The sequence below is a fragment of the Mauremys mutica genome, chromosome 8 (genome assembly GCF_020497125.1).
Source record: "Mauremys mutica isolate MM-2020 ecotype Southern chromosome 8, ASM2049712v1, whole genome shotgun sequence".
NCBI lineage: Eukaryota > Metazoa > Chordata > Testudines > Geoemydidae > Mauremys > Mauremys mutica.
The window spans coordinates 2,829,687-2,849,214 of NC_059079.1; the positions used below are offsets into that span (position 1 = coordinate 2,829,687).

A 19,528-nucleotide genomic window follows, 5' to 3' on the forward strand; every position below is an offset into this window, starting at 1 on the left:
GATAAAAATGTTAAATAGCGTAGGGCCAAGAACTGATCCCTGCAGGACTTCACCAGAAACACACCTACTGGATGTACATTTACAATTACATTTTGAGATCTATCTGTTAGCCAGCTTTTAATCCATTTAACATGTGTCCTGTTAATTTTATCTTTCTAATTTTTTAATCAAAATGTCACGTGGCACCAGGTCAAACGTCATACAAAAGTCTAAATATATTACATCAACACTATCAACCAAACTTGTAATCTCGTCAAAAAAAGGTATCCAGTTAATTTGGCAGGATCTGTTTTCCATAAATCCACATTGATTGGCATTAATTATAATCACCTCTAGTCAAGTCCTTTAATTCTTTATTAATCAAGTTCTTTGTGACCTGCTCCATTATCTTGCTCAGGATCGATGTCAGACTGACAGGCCTATAATTACCCAGGTCAGCCCGTTTACCCTTTTTAACTATTGGCACATCATTGGCTTTCTTCCAGTCTTCTGGAACTTCTCCAGTGTTCCAAGATATATTGAAAATCAGCATTAGCTGTCTAGAGATCTCCTCAGCCAGCTCTTTTAAAACTCTTGGATGCAAGTTATCTGGGCTGCTTATTTCAAAATGTCTGACTTTAATAGCTTCTGTATAACATCCTCCGTAGGTACTAGTGGAAAGGAAAGAGTGCCGTCATCACCATGCGATATGACGACTGTTGCTCTTGAGAGAAACACACCTTCGCAGCTCTAAGCAGCTCTTCGAGCTTTGTTGGAATGGCGTTGACATGGGGAAAGAAGGGAGTAAAGGGGCATGACTCCTGTTTCCACCGTTTAGTTTCTGCTGAAACACATTCTGTATAATGTTACCCACCCACAATCCTTCTCTTTTTCAGATCTCTGCAGAGGCTTTACATGACTGTGTGTTTGCCAGAGCTCCTGGCTGAAAGAATGCAAACCATGGGCTTCTTAATAACCCTCCATTTCAAATAGATCTTTGCATATGCTGAATTTGTTTCTTTGGGCCTTGTCACTGCATCTTTTGCACCTACCAAAAGGATCATAAATTTAACTTTTGTAAAGCCTACCCAGTAGCCCTGACTTTCATCATCTCTTGCAGAATTACAGAAGACTCTGCAGTGACAACATTTGAAGCGTTAAAGGCTCGTGTCCGGGAGTTAGAAAGGCAGCTTTCCCGTGGAGACCGCTATAAATGTCTCATTTGCATGGTGAGTAGCACTCCAGTTGTGGCAATGAGTCAGAAAATGTCTCGGTACCTTTGACTTGTCTTTGCTGAGGTGGGGAAAGGGGTGAATCCTGCTACTCTGGTAAGGTGAATGCATCCCTGTCCTTACACAAGTTAAAAATCTCTTCCTTTCTCTGGGCAAATGTGTCGCAAGTTTCTTTCCAGTTTCTGTGTGTGTTTATCAGTTATAACATTTCGTTGGTGTTTGTAGCAGTCTGCATTAGGAGCAGAAATTTCTAACTTATAGGACAGCATTCCCCTTTCAGACTGACCATGCAGCGCTCCCAAGTGACCACGTTCTCCTCCTCCTGCATGTGCAGAGTTGCACATGCGTAAGGAGAGGAGACTGCCTGATTTGAGACCCACCATGTGGCTTGAAGGCAAGAATTTTGCCTGTGCGTTTAAAAGTTGCTTGTGTTATGTGTGTGGTGCCGCTTTGGCTTCGCTAAAGAAGGGCTGCAGCTCCCTCTAATGGCTCAGAACCTGCAGCTTTTTGCCTCGCGTTTGGTTTTATTTCCGAGCTCTGTTTGTCCCATGGTTCAATAGAAGAAGAAAATGTTGCTGGGATGATGGAGCTGCCAGTGGAACAGCTGGATCAGACAGACTCCCATCTCTGAGACTAGGCAAGACGTACAGTCTGTTGTTGATTGCTACCCTCACTAATAAATCACTTGAAAAGACTAGAGCGCCAGTACGTGCCTGCTGAAATGACAGCAATATTCTCGGTACATAGCTACGCTATTCCAGCAGAGTGGGCAATTGTGATGAGAGTTAATTTTATCCCTTATCTCTGCCCTTGCGCAATCTGGTGACCTTTCCATTGGACTAATGATACGTGGGCACAACTTCCCTGCGATAAAAGACCCAGGGAATAACCGTGGCTGGCCCAGGGCAACTGACTCAGACTCAGGGGGCTCTAAAATTGCAGTGTAGACGTACCTCTCTAGCTAACCAGGTTGTGTCCCCACCAGGTGGGTTATGGGCTTCTGTCAGGCAAAGCAATGGCCTACAGGAGACTTTTTACCTCTGTTACTCTGGAGCTAAAGTTTAGATCCCGGCTTAGTTTTCACTCAGTCCTGAAGTCAGGGAGCGTTTGCCCCATTTCTGTGCTTTGTTTCTGTCGGATGCATCGCACCTGGCCCACTGTGTAAGAAGCAGCTCCCGAGCTGTGTTCTTCTGAAGATGGGAATAATGGGGAGTGTTGACTCTGGGTAACTGCCCTCTTCTCCTGCCCCCTCCCCAACTCCAATTCCCTGGTGACATAATTGTAGGCTGGGAATCCGCCAGCCTTTTATGTGACAGGAATGTCTTTGCTTTTTCTCTTCAGGACTCTTACACGATGCCCCTGACTTCCATTCAGTGCTGGCACGTGCACTGTGAAGAATGCTGGCTGCGGACTCTGGTGAGGCACTTGGCTACTTTCTCACTGATGCGTAGACGTCTCCCTCTCCACAGACCTGTACTTACATTAGAGGAGAGGTTCTTGCTTGATATGAGGTGGGCTAAGTGGGGTTCTTGTTTGTGGGGTGCCCAACCTTTTATTAACCACCCCCGTCAGACTGGAGTCCTTCCAGTTTGATTTCACTGGGCGGAGCTGGGTTTGAGTTACCCTCGCTGAAGAGTGGTCACTCTACTCACTGCCGGGAGGGCTCAGTGCTGGAACGGCACCGCACGTGGAATTCCTGTCGACTTCCAAAGCAGTTCCGTGCACTGTGCACTGCAGCTTGGAGCCCAGCTTAGATCCACTTCGCTGGGATCCGCTGACCTGGGCAGCACCCGTCAGTGCTGTTTCCTTCCCCTCTTCTGAATAACTGAAACAGCGTCATGCAGTTTTGAACTAGTGCGGTTGGTTGTCTGGAAAATTGGGCACTATTGGAAGTGTAGAAGAGGTGGCCCAGTGCCCCCAGGATTTGCATTTTTGTTCGTTTCAAAAAAATGAGGCTTGTGTTAAAATTAATATTTTGTTAAACAAAGCGATGCCCTTTCCTTTCCTAACCCTGACTTCCTGGGTTTTCGTCGGCTTTTATTTTCCCCAGTGATGCTGACCACAACATTTTCATTTAACTCAGCCTGGGCAATGGAGATTTGAGCTAGTCACTGTCACTTTGCTGCTCAGGCATTAGCAGGCTGCTGCAGGGTTGGGATGCAAATGATGTACGGGGACTCACACTCTTCTGAAAGCTGCTGGTGGTAGGTCCTGCAACATCGTATTTTTACAGAACACACTGTAAACTTGGAGCTTCAGCTAATCTGGCAATGGGCCTCCAGATACTGCCTGTTAAATACCTTGGCTGAGAAAAGTTACTGGGATGGTGAAATGCCTGCAGCATTGGGTATTAATAGCAACCTCCGTAACTTGACTGTCCCCGGGCTGTATTTTCTAGCTATTCAGCTACACCCCTGTCGCTCTTTAGATTACACAGGCTTTTTTAGGCATTTAGCAGCACATTGCAAAAGACTCCTGCCCAGCTACGTAGCAGTAAGGTGTTCAGATGAATGTATGCGCCGCTGCTTCTAGGTATAATCCAGTTCTGCAGTGCTGGCTGCAAACGCAGAGTAGAGCATTTCTGTTCCATGTTGGATTTGATTCCTCCATGTCCTTCACCCCTCTGCTCCCCGCCATCCCAAGATGGTCTTTTAGGCCAGCAGCACCTACTGTGAGCCCTTCTGAGGCTCAGGCACACTTCAACGTCTGTCAAGCCCCTTTGTTCCATTGACAGCATCCTGCGGCCTGCAAGAAGACTGAACCCCTAGAAGATTGCGCTCCTAGCATTAAGGGGTTAACATTCACTTCTCCAAGGAGAGGAGTGTTTAGATTTGGTCTCACCGTGTGGTGGGGTAGATGGGGACTGGGTTTGCTGTGTATTGGCCATGCCCTGAGCCTGGCTCTGACCAGGCAGGAGGGAAGGGAATATTCCAGCAGGACGTAGGGTTAGGTGCTGGCACTTATGTGGGGGAAGCAATTAATAAGTGGCCGCTCATCTGTTCCCCAGCCCTACCCTCTTCCTGCAGCCCGCAGTTGATTAAACCAGGGCCTTTCACGAGGCGTGCTTGGGCTCTGTCCCTGCTCCCAAATCGCCCAGCCTGCATTCGCATGTTTCTAATGTAACCATTAAAATGTAGCCCGAAGACAGCAATAAAAACCCTGGAACGCGTTGGTGCTTTTGTGTCTTGATCAAAGTCAATGTGTGTAATCTCGTTAAGACTGCCCTCCCCCACCCCACCCCCCTTTTTTTTATGAATTTAATGGCATACAGCAGCTGGGCTCACTGTTTAATACTCACCAACCTGCACTGTTCTAATTAAGGTATCTCCTTTTATTTCGGGCACAAAAGAGACTCTTGTTTTCTTTAACAAGCGAGGAGCTGTGGGATAGTGTGTGTAATAATTGCTGCTGTTACCTTTCCCTGGATATAAAGCCAGCTCCCCGTGGGGGTGGCAGGGAAAGTAGAAATCGCCTGCGCGTGCAGCACACATGGAAAGATTTGATGTGGGGAGAGGGGCACCATTTTTCTTCTGTTGTGCAATAAACAATTTGTTGGAGTTAATAGGAGTTATGGGGGGGTGAGTTGTGTTGGGCTTCCGGCCGCTTCTGAACAGTCTGGAGATCTGCCATCCCCCTTAGTGAAAAGTCCAGATTTTCTATGCCTGTGTTTTAATATGCACAGCTGAGACCTAATGTTAGATTAGATTTTCTTATGTTATATATTAAGGCCTTAGAAACAAGGGATCAAAGTGGGAGACAAAGCTTCTAACATCACGCAGGAGAGCACTTGCTGCCCACATCAGTCTCCGTGGAGCAGGGAGGGTGAAATAATTTAAAAAACTTATAGGCTCTGAAGATTTTCTAGAGCCAGATTGTCCTGGGCTGAGCACGCACTGACTCCATTTGTGTCCCGGGCAGTCCTCAGGATTGGGCCCTTAATATGTCCTGCTCTGAAAAAGAGGCACTTTGAAAATGGCTTCATGGGGCTTCATGCTCTGTGTGTGTGTGTGTGTGACTTCGGATCAGATCTGCTGAGTTTATAAGTTAAAACCTGGGTATGGCTTTCTACCAGCTGATCCCACAGACTCCCCCGGGGTCAGAGAGTCGTCATTGACACAAATGTTCTGCATTTGGAACATAGCTAACAGTTCTGTGAATGAGACCTGAGCCAGCGCAAGCTCCAGCTCTCCATCCCATTGCTGTGTTAGCTTGCATTAGTGATTCAAGCCAGCAGATCTGATTGCATACACACAGGATGCAGGCCTGGTTAGTAAGAAGAGCCCTTCCTACTTACTCACCAGAATAGAGCTGTACTTTACGGGTGCATCCTACGTTTGAGAAACTCAAGAATTTGGTCAGTGCCTCTTAACGCTAATGGGAGATGCCCAGCTAGATGCTGCTTTGCAGAGGCCTCTCTGAGTTGGGGAGAAACCATCTGTGCATAGATGAACAGTCAGAGCACTTTAAACAAGTGACCATCTTAACTGTTCATCCCACTTCCTGCGCATAACCAAACCAACCGGGGCCCAAGAGGCAGCAGTTTGCATGCTTCTGGGTCTGAGTTTTCTCCGCTGTCATGCCCTTGTGTGGTTCTGAGTACATGGGAGATTGCCAGTGACATGTGTCCAGTACGGTCCTGCCTGGATTTCCAGTGTAATCAGTCTAACCTTTACTGGCTTAATTTGTCTGCAGTTTTTGGGGTTTTTTTTTGTTTTTTCAGACCACATTTGTGGGCTAGTTTTTACTTGTAGGCTTTTCTGTGGGGCTCATCACTGCAGTGTTTGAATTGCAATGCCCACGAGTCAGGGAAGGAAGAGGTATCGTTGTCCCCAGTTTACAGACAGGAAAACCAAGGTACAAACATTAAGTGATTTTTCCCAAAGTCACACTGGAAGCCTGTCCAGGATCTCGCAAATCCTAGCCCGAGAATTTCCAGGTAAAGTATTCCTGTAGTCTAAAGCCAGACGGGACTTCCTGTGTAGCACAGGACAGAGAACGTCACAAAAGAATTCTTCAAGCAGATCTTTTAGAAAGGCATCCAAACTTGAGTTGGAAATTGTCAGTGATGGAGAATCCACCACGACCCTTGGTAAGTTGTTCCAATGGTTAATTACCCTCGCTGGTAAAAATTTACACCTGATTTCCAGTCTGAATTTGTCTGGCTTCAACTTCCAGCCATTGGATCGTTTTAGACCATCCTCAAGCTATATTGAAAAGCCCAATATTCAATATGTGTTCCACATGAAGGTACTTAGAAACAGTGATCAAGTCATCCCTTAACCTTCTCTTTGTTAAGCTAAATAGACTGAGCTCCTTGAGTCTATCGCTAGAAGGCAGGTTGTCTGATCTATTAGTCGTTCTCAAGGCTCTTCTCTGAACCCTCTCCAATTTATCAACATCCTTCTTGAATTGTGGGCACCAGCACTGGACGCAGCATTCCAGCAGCGGTCACACCAGTGCCAAAGAAAGAGGTAAAATAACCTCTCTGCTCCTACTCGAGATTCCCCTGTTTATGCATCCCACGATTGCATTAGACCTTTTGGCCACAGCATCACACTGGGAGCTCCTGTTCAGCTGATTATCCACCATGACCCTCAAATCTTTTTCAGAGTCACTGCTTCCTGGAATAGAATCCCCCATCGTATGTGTGTGGCCTGCATTATTTGTTCCTAGATGTATACATTTACATGTAGCAGCTTACCAAGTGATCCAGATTGCTCTGAATCAGTGACCTGTCCTCTTCATTATTTACCACTCCCCCAATTTTTGTGTCATCTGCAAACTTTATCATTGATTTTATGTTTTCGTCCAGGTCATTGATACAAATATTAAGTAGTGTAGGGCCAAGACCCGATCTCTGTAGGACCTCACTAGAAACAGGCCCACGCGAGGACAATTCCCCATTCACAGTTTTATTTTGAGAGCTATCAGTTAGCTTTTAATCCATTTAATGTGTGCCATGTTAATTTTATGTCATTCTAGTTTTTTAATCAAAATGTCATGAGGCATCAAGTCAAACGCCTTACAGAAGTCTAAGTATATTACATCAATATTATTATCTTTATCAACCAAACTTGTAATCTCATCAAAAAAAGTATCAAGCTAATTCGACAGGATCTATTTTCCATAAACCCATGTTGATTTGCATTAATGATGTTACCCTCCTTTAGTTTTGTATTAATTGAGTTCCATATCAGCTGCTCCATTTTCTTGCCCAGGACTAATTACCTGGGTCAGCCCATTTACCCTTTTTAAAAATTGGAACAACATTAGCTTTCGGGAAGTTCCTTAGTGCTCCAACACTTACTGAAAATCAGCATTACCAGTCTAGTGAACTCCTCAGCCCGCTCTTTTAAAACTCTTGGATGCAAGTTACTTGGAGCTACTGATTATAAAATGTTTTACTTTAGTAGCTTCTGTTTAACACCTCCAGAGATACTAGTGGAATGGAAAGACTGTTATCACCATAAGATGAGACTATATCACCTGTTTTTCCCCCAAACATAGATCTGAAATATTTATTGAACACTTCTGCCTTTTCTGCATTATTATTGATAATTCTAATATTTCCATCTAGTAATGGACCAATCCCATTGTCAGGATTCTTTTTGTTCCTAATGTTCCTTTTGTTCTTCTTGTTCCTAATATATTTTTAAAACTCCCATTGTCCTTAATTCGGCTGGCCATATATTTCTCTTAGTGCCCCTTTGCTTCCTTTATCAAATTTCTAACTTCCGATTTATATTCATTACTCTCAGCTTCCTTTCTTTCTTTAGTGCTGCCTTCACTTCCCCCCTTTAACCATCCGCTCCTTCCTCAGTTGCGGAATTGTGACTTTTTTCAACATCTAATTAGGTGTTCTTAAATAATTTCCAGTTATCATTCACATGAGTTACAGCTCCAAGACTGCTGTCTGTCTCTCAGAACATGAGCACTCTGCGAGGTGTAGCTGTGTTGTAATTCTGGATGGAATTGCGTTTTTATCCTGGGTTCTGTGCATCTAGACCCAGCACCTCCTTTGCATATTCACTCATCATCTGGTTAGCAATTCTCAGACTAAGGCATATTTGAATGTAAGTAAATGATGGCACTGCAAGACCAAAAATGAGCTTTTAAAAAAATCTTCAGATTCCTGGAACTCCCCTCAGCAGTGCCTTGTGAACTGATCTGTCAGGAAAGCCTTGTTCACTGATTGAGACATATTTTTCTTATAGATGGTACTAGTTAATACTGAGCCTGGTAACCTTCCTCAGGTAACTAGTACGTGTCCCAAAATACAGCCCACGTATTGCGGGTGGCTGTTTGCAAAGCTGCCGTAACAGTCAGAAAGCTGTAACTCATTCCTGCCTTTCACTGGCTTGCGCCAAATCCTTTATGGATTTTTCCTGAAGCCTCATGGGGCAGCAACTCTCCCCACTTCCATCCTCTTTGGGGCATGGACCTTGCTTTATATCTGTCCGCAAAGCAACATGCATCCCTCTACTGCTGTGGAAATAAATGAAAAAACACCAGCACAGATGAATGGTACGCTTTGAATATGGCATACAGTGTGTGGGCACATTTTACACACACACACACACACACACACACCATGCATAGGAGCAGAAGTATGGTCTAGTTCAGGGCTCTTTATAACATTGGGTGTCTCCCTGCAGCCCTCTCTGCCTCAGTTTGACCATCTGTAAAATAGGGGTACTAATCCGCACTGTGGTGAGGCGCTTTGAATGCTGTGGGTGGCTGTGTAAGTCCTATTTGCCTTCATCTCCTTTGCGTCTAGATAGTGCATTCTCTTTGGAGACTGATCACTGTTCACAGACTAACAGAATAGCAGGAACGGCCTAAGCCCTCACTTGGAGTTTGCTGCCTTTAGCTGGTTGAAAACAAATGTAGTGTAATTCTTTTTTAAGAGGTAGCTTTAAGACAAAAAGCTCCAGTCTTTCCTGGCACCAAGTGCCAGGAACAGCTTCACAATGTTGCAGCTCTGGTTAATTTATTTTTCAGACTACCCGAAGTGATTAGCCCATATTGTGGATCAATCACTTGCCAAATTTTAATTAAGACGGGAGGGAAAAAATAAATCCCATCCTGGTCCCAGCCCCTGTTCTCTACCATGTTTCAGCCCCGGAGCAAACTTCTTGCCGCAGAGTTTTATAAACCGCTGAAAACTGAGGTTTATAACGGAAAAGCTGAGATGGCCTTTACTGTAGCACACGCTGCTATAACACATCAAGGCTTTTCCATGGAGCAATGATGAAAGGAGCAGAAGGGCTGGGGGTGGGGGGAACTGGCCAACAGGTGTGACTTATTATTCACACCATTTTTATTTCAAGGGAAAAGTTTAGTAACCCCAGCTGGCAGGTGAGGAGCGGGGGAACGAATACTTTCCCATTGTCCCTGTGCCAGGGCATGTGTGTGTGAGAATAGTTTAATTGCTTATAGTAATAAATACTGTACACCACCAAAAATGTGGTCAAATGCAAGGAACAAGGTTGTAAGTGATTTTAGTGCTTTAAAAAACAACTCCACGCTTAGAACGTGGAGTTCTGAATGTAGCGCACGTGCTGATGTGTGCAGGGACCTTGGCTTAGAAAACACAAGTTCTTCCCAGGAGACTAACGTCATTATTTTTCCCTGGACTGTTTAACACCAAACGTAAATACTAGGGGGACCCAGAGACCCTGGGCCTTCCAGCTGTGTGTGCAGCCAGCCTGCTTAGAGTGTGAGCTGCAGAAGGTAGCTAAGATGGCATTGTTCACACTCCGACACACCCCGCCCTGTCCTGTCCGAGCGCAGCGAAACAACATTCTCCCCCATGATAAAATGATCCACACCAGGGTGTTTCTCTCGGTGGGACCCAGCTTGCTGGTTCGGACTCTGCAGCAGCGTAGGCAGTACCTATGTGCCTTGACACAGGAACGTTCCTGAAGTGAGAACGAGAGAACTACTAACCCTGCCTGGAAGGGCTGGATTCTCGTGTCTGTGGTCTGAGCCTTCCTTGGGGCACTAGAATGGCTGTTCCCATCTCTCTGGTGTGGGTCACTTTGAGGCTCTGTTCAGATCCAGAGTAGGGTTCAGATCAAGGGCTAATCAGGGCTGGATCTTTGAATAAGAGACTGTCAAAATGGCAGGAACCGCCTGTGGTTGGATTTCTACCAGCTTATGTGGCTGAAAGTTGTTTTCATTAAATTCTTGAAATCTCGTGCGCGGAGGGCAGTTCCCACAAGCTCCCAGCTGCGTGGAAAGCAGAAAGCACAAACCCTTTTGGGTTGGGATCCCCCAAGGAACCAGAACTGAGGGGCCTGTTTGGAGCCAGCGATTCCAATCAGCCCCCCTCAGTTTGCAGGATATTGAGTTTGAGATCCTTTTTCTAAGTATCAGAGGGGGAGCCGTGTTAGTCTGGATCTGTAAAAGCAGCAAAGAGTCCTGTGGCACCTTATAGACTAACAGACGTTTTGGAGCATGAGCTTTCGGGGGTGAATTCACCCACAAAAGCTCATGCTCCAAAACGTCTGTTAGTCTATAAGGTGCCACAGGATTCTTTGCTGCTTTTTCTAAGTAGAGAGAGGACAGATTCCAACCCCAGGAGGGGCCACTATGCTCCAGTCTGGCCAGAGAACTGTCCCCAAAGGATTCCTAGAGACTCCTGGCCCTTGCTCCGTCCTGTGCTCTGGTGGGCGTTGAGTGGTGGAATGGCACCGCCTGAAGGACGAGTTCTGCCGACAGGCACGCTGGGCCCTCTGCATACTGGGTCCAGTGTGTGGAGAGAGCTGAATGGCGCACACACGATACGCAAATTGCTTTCAGATGGGAATGTTTTCGCTGTCCCTCTCAAGCTCCCAGCATTCAGGTGTCTGATCTGTAGGTAGTGCAGCTATCCCGGAGAAGAGCAGGGAGCTGGGAGACGTCTCCGTGCTCAGGCTGGGGCAGCAAAGTGATCTTGGGGTTTAATTGCTTTTTCCCTCCTCGTCTGTCTTCTCCACAAGCTCTGGAGTTCAGCGAAGTGGGTGGCCGAGCGAGGGCCGGGCCTGGCTGCGTGGTGGGAAGTCCTCCGTTATACAAGGTGCACTTGATGGAAAGGGTTTCCCTTGCCTTTCTCAGGTGGGGCCCCCCAGCTGCTAATCCCCTTTCCTAGGAGTTGTATGTGCAGGTGTTGCTCAGACAATGCTCTGTCACTCAGAGAATCCTGCCCCCCGCTGGGGCCTGTCTCTGTATTCCAGGAGGGTGTGCTGGTCCCCCATCTCTCGGGACATGCGGGGAGGCAATGGGTCCTCTCTAATGGGGCGAACCGAGGAGGAAAAGTGCCATTAAAGTTCTTCCCCTCGCTGCCTGCAGTGAGGCCGCAGGGCGTATCTGGAGGCACTCGTCAGCACTCCATGAGAGCACCGAGCGTCTGTGGAGCAGGGAGCACTGTCCTCTCTCCCTGCTTTCTCCACCCGCCCAGCAGAGTGACAGCACCAAGCCATTCCAGGGGGTGGGAGCTGCAGAAAGAATCCGCTTCCCTTGTGTCATCAGCGGTGAGGTGTGGTTGGACAAATATTTCACTGGCTCTTCCTTAACTAACTGCTCCCATTCTCTGGAGTGCCTCTTGGGAAGGAAAGAGTCAAGACAGATGTGCAAGAGCTAGCCACATCGGGAATCCTTAAACTTGCTGGGGCACACTGCAATCCGGAGTTGAGAACTTGCCAGCCACCACCCTGTGTAACACTGATTGCTGCGCACAAACCTCTCTGCTCCTCTGGCACCTCCGGAGACGCTGCCCTCCTGTTAACAGTGGGGAGCCCAGGAGCCATGAGGCTGCAGAGAATCTGCCAGTGCCAGTGGTTCTGTCGGATGTGAATTGAAATACACCTCTACCCCGATATAACACAAATTCGGATATAACGCGGTGAAGCAGCGCTCCGGGGGGGGGCGGGGCTGCGCACTCCGGCGGATCAAAGCAAGTTCGATAGAACACGGTTTCACCTATCACGCAGTAAGATTTTTTGGCTCCCGAGGACAGCGTTGTATCGAGGTAGAGGTGTACATTGTATTGATGCTCACAGTGTGAACCCCCAGATTTCTGAACCTCAGCAGCAGTGCGACAGGTCCCAGCCTGAAATGACAGAGAATAGCTTTAAAAATTGGTCACTCTTCCTCTTCGTACCGACCTGCCATGACCCCCAAGAACAGGGATCTGCTTTGGAGACGAGCATTCAGCCCAAGGAACGTGCTGCTCTTGGCACCTTTAGAAAATCCAGAACACAGGTCTGGAGAGAGATGCGAAAGGCTGGATTATAACCTGGGCTTTTTAAAGTGCACATACTGATTTCTAAGTCTACCCACCATAGTGGGGTGGTGGTAGCAGTGCCTAGAGATCAGCTAGGCTCTGTGAGGGTCCTTGCATTGTGGACCCCCTGGTGCCAGGCTCTCCACAGGCATAATAAGAGACCGGCCCTGCCCTGAAGTGCTTAAAATCTACAGAGACGAGAGAGAGGCTGAGAGCGGGGAAAGGACTTGCCTGAGGTCACCGCAGAGCTAGGAATAGAACCAAGCTCTCCTGACTCCCAGTCTCCTGCCCAAGCCACAAGGACCCACAGTCTCCCGTGTTCGCCGAGTGATTTGAGGGGGGTTAGTGGCTTTATTCGCCTCCAAGGCAGGTTGTGGGGGCTGGTGATGCCTTAGGTCTGCCTTGGAGGCACCGAGCATTTCCACCTCCCGTGCGAGGCCTGGGGAGTGTTCAGCCCCTCTGAAATGATCCCTTGAAACGAGGCAGGCGGGTGAGGTGATATGTTATTGCACCAACTTCTGCTGGGGAGCGAGAGCAGTACTCCCTCACCCGCCTTGTCTCTAGTGTACTGGGGCCAACACGGCTACTGCTACACTGCAGAGAACGAGGTTGGAGGCCTGTCAGTGGCAGCTTGCGCCAGGAGGGAGAGGAGAACTGACTTGGCCTTGTCTGCACTGAGTTCTTAGTGGCACAGGTGCAAGCCCCTAGGGCAGACACATCTTACACCTGTTTGATGCTGGGATCAGCTGAAATGGTCCAAATTCCCCTGCTCTGAAGTAATTTGTCCTCACTAAGGGGTTTGCACCAGTGGCTACAAACCAGTGTAGACGTAGCCTGAATTTGTCCTGGAAGTCGGAGGAGTTTCCTGCTTGGGTTTGAGTTTCCCTGCCCCGTGTGCTCATTGTGCAGATATCTTCACAGAGCAGAGCTGAAGCTAATTGTCGCGTCAGAGACAGCATCCATCTCTTCTCTCGTAATCCGAGCTGCCACTGGCAGTAATCAGTGCAGCATGGCCGGAGCCGAACCTGCCCTTCCACTGAGCCCAGATCCTGCAAACCTGCTGAGCCCACTGCTCTAACGCCCACTTTCTGCCCTGGCTGCAGAGATCAAACCAAGCCTCTCTTGGGAGCACTGCTCCTCTTCCCGAGAGACTCTGCCCCCTCTGCATCAGTCTGCGCGAGCCGTAGCAGCCGGCTGGCATTCCCCGCTTCGTACAGCCCTGGGGGCCTGGCTGATTCCACGGGGCCTGTCGCCGTGCATGCTGCCTGGGGAGCTGGGCTGGAAAGGAACGGCTGGGAGGCAGGTTGACAGCAGCAAGCAGAAGAGTCGGGGTGCTCAGGTGGAGCCTGTGCTTGCTGCTTTGACGCAGGAGTCAGGAGGTTGCGTTCTGGTGCCATCTGTTAGTGTTTACAGCCAGCACTGCCTGATTTCCAGCTCTGCTGCGGCACTGCTGCCCTGCTTGCTTGGAGCGGAGGGTCAGTTGCTGCAGAGCCATCGTTGTCATTTTTCTCATCAGCTGCCTGTCACACCTGCCAATCTAATGATCACCAGCGTAGGTTGACCCCGAATCTGAGGCTTATGAACACCCTGTACCTGTCAGGATCCATGACAGATGGCACCAGCCATTGGTTCATTTCATGCAGCGCTTGTGTCATCCCGTTCCCTCGCCTGGGTTGGGAGTTTGCTTGTTTCCGTTCACCTTGGCAGCGGATGCAGACTCCTCTGTAGTGTGGTGCAGAGGGCTGGGGATCCCCGTTCCCACTGGCTGCTTGAGGCAGGCCCTCAGTCTGTACAGTTATGGGGCTTCGAGTCGTGGATCGTGTTGTGCTCTGGACACGGGGTTTGGGGTGCAGGTAGCTGAGCCCTCATGTTGCCTCAATCTTCCTTACTGGGTGGCTCCTCGGAAGCAAGAGTGCAGCCTCCAAAGGCCCCCGAGCCACAGCATCAGGGAGAGAACATCCAGCCCCACAGGGCACTGGGGGGCTGCATGATGCTGAGCTAGCAGGTGTAACAGCACCCACAGGAGCATTGCACAGCAGGGGGCAATGGTGGAGGCTGCATTGACTCTTCTTGGAGCAGCCCTGACCTAGGGACGTATCTGCAGGCAGCCACTCCATCCCCTCCTGATCCCATGAAGGGGCTTCTCCAGGGTCACGGAAAAAGCAAGAACTCTCCATGGGGCTGGCACTCCCCGTGCTGCTCCCTCTGCTTAGAGGAGCAGCACTGAAGCCTTAGGAGCAGTGTCTTTCCCCATGCTCCCTGGCTCCTGTTCTGTGAATGCCACAGCTGCCATGAAAGCGTCCCTCTGGGTAACACAGCGCCCCTTGCTGGCTTGGCAGATGTGCGGGTCAGACCCAGGAGCTCTGGTGCTAAAAGCATGCACCTCTCCTGCTCCGTTAGCGCAAAGGCTGTAAGCAGTTGAGCCAGCCGGCAGTGGAAGACAGAGCTACACCAGGTGTGGGCTACATCTGACACCCAGGGGCCGGCGCACACAGCTGGGTCTGGTGGGAAGGATGGAGAGGGACAGCTGGAGCCAAAGTGGGTGCTGCAAAGAAGGGGGTGGGGACGAATCGGCTAATTGTTGCACTGCATTCCAGTTTTCTGCCAAGCACTAATCCGGCTCCAAGCCTCCCGGCTGTTTCCTCGGAGCAGGGGCTGCTCCAGCACAGTCTTACATGGGGACCCTCGAGATGGGCGGGGTGGGGGGTTAAAAGGATGCAGAATGAATGGCCCTGGGTGGGTTGTCCTCTCCCTTGTGCCCGTGGCCAGGGAGCTCCTAGGTGCATTTTGTTGGCAGGGGCTGTGTTGGGGAAGGGAGCGCCTGATTCCCCTCGAAGGGCTCAGACCTGCTGCTCAGAGGTGTTGCCTCTGCTCTGTTTCCTTTATGGCAGGGGGTCCTGGGTATTGGGGGGCCTTGGCCTCTCCTGCTTCCATATTGTCATCACAGCCAAGGGGAATCTCGCGCCGTCGTCCTGCGTCCTCCTAGGTGACATTTCTCTCTTTGTTCCCTCCGCTGGCTGCAGGGTGCTAAGAAGCTCTGCCCTCAGTGTAACACCATCACATCTCCCGGAGACCTCCGGCGCATCTACTTATGAAGGACGCAGCCGCAGGGCGGGACACAGCCAACCGGATCAGCTCATCACACCGCGGGGGGGAAAGAACCACGACAAACAAAGACGTTTCAAACAAATCGACTCCAGACGTGGACTCGAGGATAGAGGAGCCGCGGGGAAGCCTCAGCCTCCGTGTCTCTCGTGTTGGGACCTCCTCTGACAACTCTACAGCGAGCAAAACCAAACCCTTTTTTAAAAGCAGTGTTCCCCTCTCCCTAGAGCTGCTTTGCATTGCGGCTGGCTTGTGAGTCCTCCTTTGGACTGTGCTGGTCACTCCTCCAACCCCAGAAGACTGGGAAGGGACCCTTGACAGAAAGATGTTAAATACCCTGTAACTTGTGTTCTTTGTTCAGTTTGGTTGGTTGGGCTTTTTGTTTTTGTTTTTTTTGGGTTTGTTTTATTTTTTGTTGTTGTTTTTGGGTTTTTTTGGTGGTGTTCTAGTGATTTAAAAAAAAAGTTTAAAGAAAAACACACAGGCAGAAAATGAAGCACATGTAATATAGATTATATATGTTTACAATGTTGTGTATAAATGGGATAGACACAAACATTACATACTAATAAGTTGCCCTTTTTTTTGGTTGTATTTTTTTTAAAGAAGAAAAAAAATGAGCAGAGAACATTAAACCCATATTTTTCTTGGTTCTGCAAAGTTTTGGCATTAAAGTCATTAGTTTAAAAAAAGTATATATATACATATCTATAATATAAATGGTTTAATGTTCTGTGGTGTATATTTCCTCAGTCAGATATGAAGTTAACAGCTTTTTAGTAATGGCTGTAGCATCGCCCATAACTTACAAGACTTATGGGGAGTAGGGGAGATGGGTTTTTGTCATTAGTCGTAGCTAATGGGGCTATTTCTAATAGAATCTTTATCCCACAGGAAGCCAGCGGGAAGGGCGGCGGTTGGAAAGGTCTGGCTCAGGCGCTGTCGCCGCTTTTCCCTATGGGGCAGGGGCAGGAGTTGAGATTAGATAGGAGACAGGGATGAATATTGCCAAGGGCAGCTGTCTCCAGTGGTTGGGAATCTGCACTTCAAAGCTTCAGTTAACCCAGCCATTGCCCACGAAAACCAAAGGCCATGCCCCTGTCCAAGCAAACGTGTGCCACTGGCTTGGTTTGTTCCCACTGGAAAGGAGTTCCCTGCCCAATGGCCCAGGGTGTTCTCTCTGCTCTGGAGCGCCGCCTCTGCCCACAGGAGAGGTGGGGCCGTGGCACAGGCTCAGGGCCAAGGCGTCCGTTTGTGTTCTCCCTTCTGGCTGAGACCGTTACGGGCTGAGCAGCAGGAGGTGACTACAGCGCGGGGAAGGAAGGTTCTTGCTCCAGGTTTTCTCTGGGGAGGCTGCTGTGCTGCTGCCTTTGCCATCTCCGTCCATCTTGCTCTCTTGTTCTGCCGCTTTGCCAGTGCTGGCCGGGAGAGGCGTCAGAATTGCACTGACTTTCTGGTACGAGCTCTTTGCTAGAGTGGAAGGTTGCTTTAGATCGCCGATCTCTTCCGGAGCCTGCCTGAGCCGGGGTTCCTAGGACATGGTGCACGTTCCTCCTCTTAAAACAATGCAAAGTAACTTCCACCTCCAAGTAAAGGGTGATGGTAGGGCCCCTCTCTCAGGCCAGTGGGTTGGCAAGGAGAACCCAGCCTCACTGAGCTGACTAAGATGAGCAAAGATTCAGATACTTCCAGTCAGTGGCAGTGATCCCCAATGACCTCCTCCCGGGAGATTTCTCCTAGCTTCTTCCACAGCGGCACCTAGAGCTGCTCTTGCTTGTCCTTAGCTTCCAGGTGCACAGCCGCACACAGTCACCGGCCGAGGGTTGCCATCTACTCCCCCGTTACCTCGGGAACAAAGAAACGAATGTGCTTTTACCTACCAACAAGCAACGTTCGCCTCTCCAGCCAGTTGAGTTTTGCAAGGCTGCGTGAGTGTTGCTGAAAGGCGCTCACCAGTGGCTCCTGTTGCCAGGGTGGTGACCTTGCAGGGCAGTAGCCCAGGGCTGAAATGTGGGAGGAGGTAACCTTGTGTTGCTGTTCGCCAGGCTGCCCTCTCTCACTAGCTGTCTCGCTTGGTGAACCTGGGGGAGAGACCAGAACAAGCTAGACACAGGACTGTTGCACGTCAGTGGTTATTTGGAGGCTGTTTGGAAGCCAAGGTCACTCCTGTTTGCTGGATTTCTTGGTGCAGGACACCTGGCCACCAGGGTGGGCTGATACCAAGAGGGTTTACTACTTAGGAAGCCGGACTCCTCCCCAGCACTGCAAAGGTGGCTTGTGTTTTGCAGTAACAGAAGATTTGATGAGGCAGCTTGTCTCAGTGGTGATATTTCTATCACAGCTTCCCTGCCGGAGTGTGTGTCGTCTTGCTGCTTGATTTGTAAAGGACCCTGTTGCACAAAATAAATCTCTCTCCTGCTGGAATTATATTCCCCCTTCCCCATCCCCCACCAAAGCCGATATCACTTAAGTCAGAGCTCCCTGGGTCCTTACGCTCTCCAAGCAGCAACCTCTGCCCACAGTCCAGTTGTGGCCCATGTGGGTCTGTGGCCGTTCCCTGGTAGCCGACGTGCTGTGCACATGTACCTTCCTGGGCAGTGCTTGGGAGCTGGAGAAAACTGTTCTGACATCCCGAGCTGGGACCTTTCTCCCCTGACGAGACAGACCTGTGAGAGCAGAGAGAAGGGCTGCACGTGCAGTTAACCCTTTGAGTGCCGTTTGGCGTGCTGGGAGGTAGCCCTGCCTGTCGCATTTTAAGCCCTGGGAAAGGCACTCGGTGGGTTTGGTTTTTAAATTGGAATAATCAGCGCCGCGTGGTGGGGCAGCCAGGCCCAGCACTGGCCGGACGGTGCCCAGAGCTGTGATCTCTGTCAATGGAATTGGAGAATGCGCAGTGATTTTTTTTTTTAAAGGCAGTTGGGAATGGGGAAGTGGGGGGGCAGGTTCCCCATTGCCTGAGCTCTGCCTTGCAACGAGCCACTGAGAGCCAGGGTCTCTCGTGTGTTGTGGAGCAGCAGTGTGCTGTGTACGTAGCTGTAAAACCATATGTAACCAGTAATGTTTTTTTTAATGTAAAGCCGTCCCTGTTTTTAGGAAGGGTGGGGATCTGATGGGAGAATGGAGAGAGAAGAGTCTCGTTCTGGCCTTCTCAGGAGCCAGCCGCGTTTTCTCCTCTTCCACAATGAGCTTAAACAGAAAAAAATGGAAAAAAGGAATTAACTCTTTGCCCAAAGAATCCCAGTTGCACAAGGTGATATTCCAGTTGTGTCAATGATTGTGTGTCAATGTATATTCTATAAAAAGGTACTTGTCATTCCCGTTTGTAAACGACATTTGACATTAATTAAACGAGTATAAATCTTCCCAGTCTCCTTCCTTCCCTCCCTCTGGCTCGGCGCTCTGGAGCGGGTGGGGATGTGACTATGATGCACCTTTGCTCCTGCCCCCGGTATTGGCCTGTGGCCAAGGGCTTTGAGCACTGAGACAGCTGCTGCTCCTAGGCCCAGGCACACACTAGTTGTGGGTCGGAGGATGTTGGTAGTATACTGCAGAGTCTAGAGGTGGCCACCCCTCAGTTGGAATGGGAGGTGACCTTGGTGGGAGAAAATGGGTGTCAGCAGTGCAGTGGGAGATGGACACTTCTCCAGCCACCTCCTGTCTCTTTTCAGCACTAATCAGAACGGAGCTGATCCTAAGCAGACAGCTTCCCATTCAAACCTCTGAGGCACTGATAGATTCCCAGGCCAGGAGGAACCATTGTGATGAGCTCGTCTTGTAGCGCGCAGGCCAGCCCCAAAATAATTCCCAGAGCAGATCCAACCTTGATTTGAAAGTTGTCAGTGATGGAGAATCCCCCCCGACCCTGGTGAATTGCTCCAGTCGTTTTCTCCATCAAAACCATACGCCTTATTTCCAGTCTGAATTCGTCTGGCTTCAACTTCCAGCC

General features: G+C 49.3%; 1 protein-coding gene across 6 annotated transcripts in view; it reads left to right on the forward strand.

The window, feature by feature from the left end:
- RNF220 (ring finger protein 220) overlaps nucleotides 1–18,944 on the forward strand; it is a 327,623-nt gene extending 308,679 nt beyond the window's left edge. For all 6 annotated transcript variants that reach the window (XM_045027122.1, XM_045027125.1, XM_045027119.1 and 3 more), the window contains 3 exons: nucleotides 1,100–1,208; nucleotides 2,553–2,627; nucleotides 15,501–18,944. In XM_045027122.1, coding sequence (XP_044883057.1) covers nucleotides 1,100–1,208; nucleotides 2,553–2,627; nucleotides 15,501–15,572 — 256 coding nt within the window. In that variant the 3' untranslated portion in view covers nucleotides 15,573–18,944. The remainder of the gene's footprint in view (nucleotides 1–1,099; nucleotides 1,209–2,552; nucleotides 2,628–15,500) is intronic.
- Nucleotides 18,945–19,528: the final 584 nt, after the last annotated feature.